Below are 271 nucleotides of genomic sequence, written 5' to 3' on the forward strand. Positions count from 1 at the left end.
CTCCGTCCGAGTCGCTCATCTCTGCGTCGGAGAAGTAGCCGTCCGTCTCGGCGTCGAAACGACGCAAGGGAGCTCCGCCGGCACCGTCAGGCTTGGGGGGCTGCGACCTCCGAGTCCCTCGGCTCTCCTTTGGTAATTTGAACCGCACGACGGTTTTGGGGCTACCTATGGAGTCAGGCACTTTGGCCGCGGGGCTCGGCTCCGGCTGAGCGCAGCGCGGCGTCTCCTCCTCCTCCTCCTTCCCCCCCCCCCCCCTTCTGGACGCCACCCC

General features: G+C 67.9%; 1 protein-coding gene across 1 annotated transcript in view; it reads right to left on the minus strand.

Moving 5' to 3' along the window:
- Positions 1-271, minus strand: part of LOC104622459 (protein Jade-2-like) — a gene marked incomplete at its 3' end in the record, with an annotated part of 3,629 nt that continues 3,358 nt past the window's right edge. Inside the window, exon 3 of the mRNA XM_010289254.1 lies at positions 1-246. Within this exon, the coding sequence (XP_010287556.1) occupies positions 1-246 (246 nt within the window). The remainder of the gene's footprint in view (positions 247-271) is intronic.

Source organism: Phaethon lepturus, unplaced genomic scaffold (assembly GCF_000687285.1).
Source record: "Phaethon lepturus isolate BGI_N335 unplaced genomic scaffold, ASM68728v1 scaffold27850, whole genome shotgun sequence".
In the NCBI taxonomy this organism is placed as follows: domain Eukaryota; kingdom Metazoa; phylum Chordata; class Aves; order Phaethontiformes; family Phaethontidae; genus Phaethon; species Phaethon lepturus.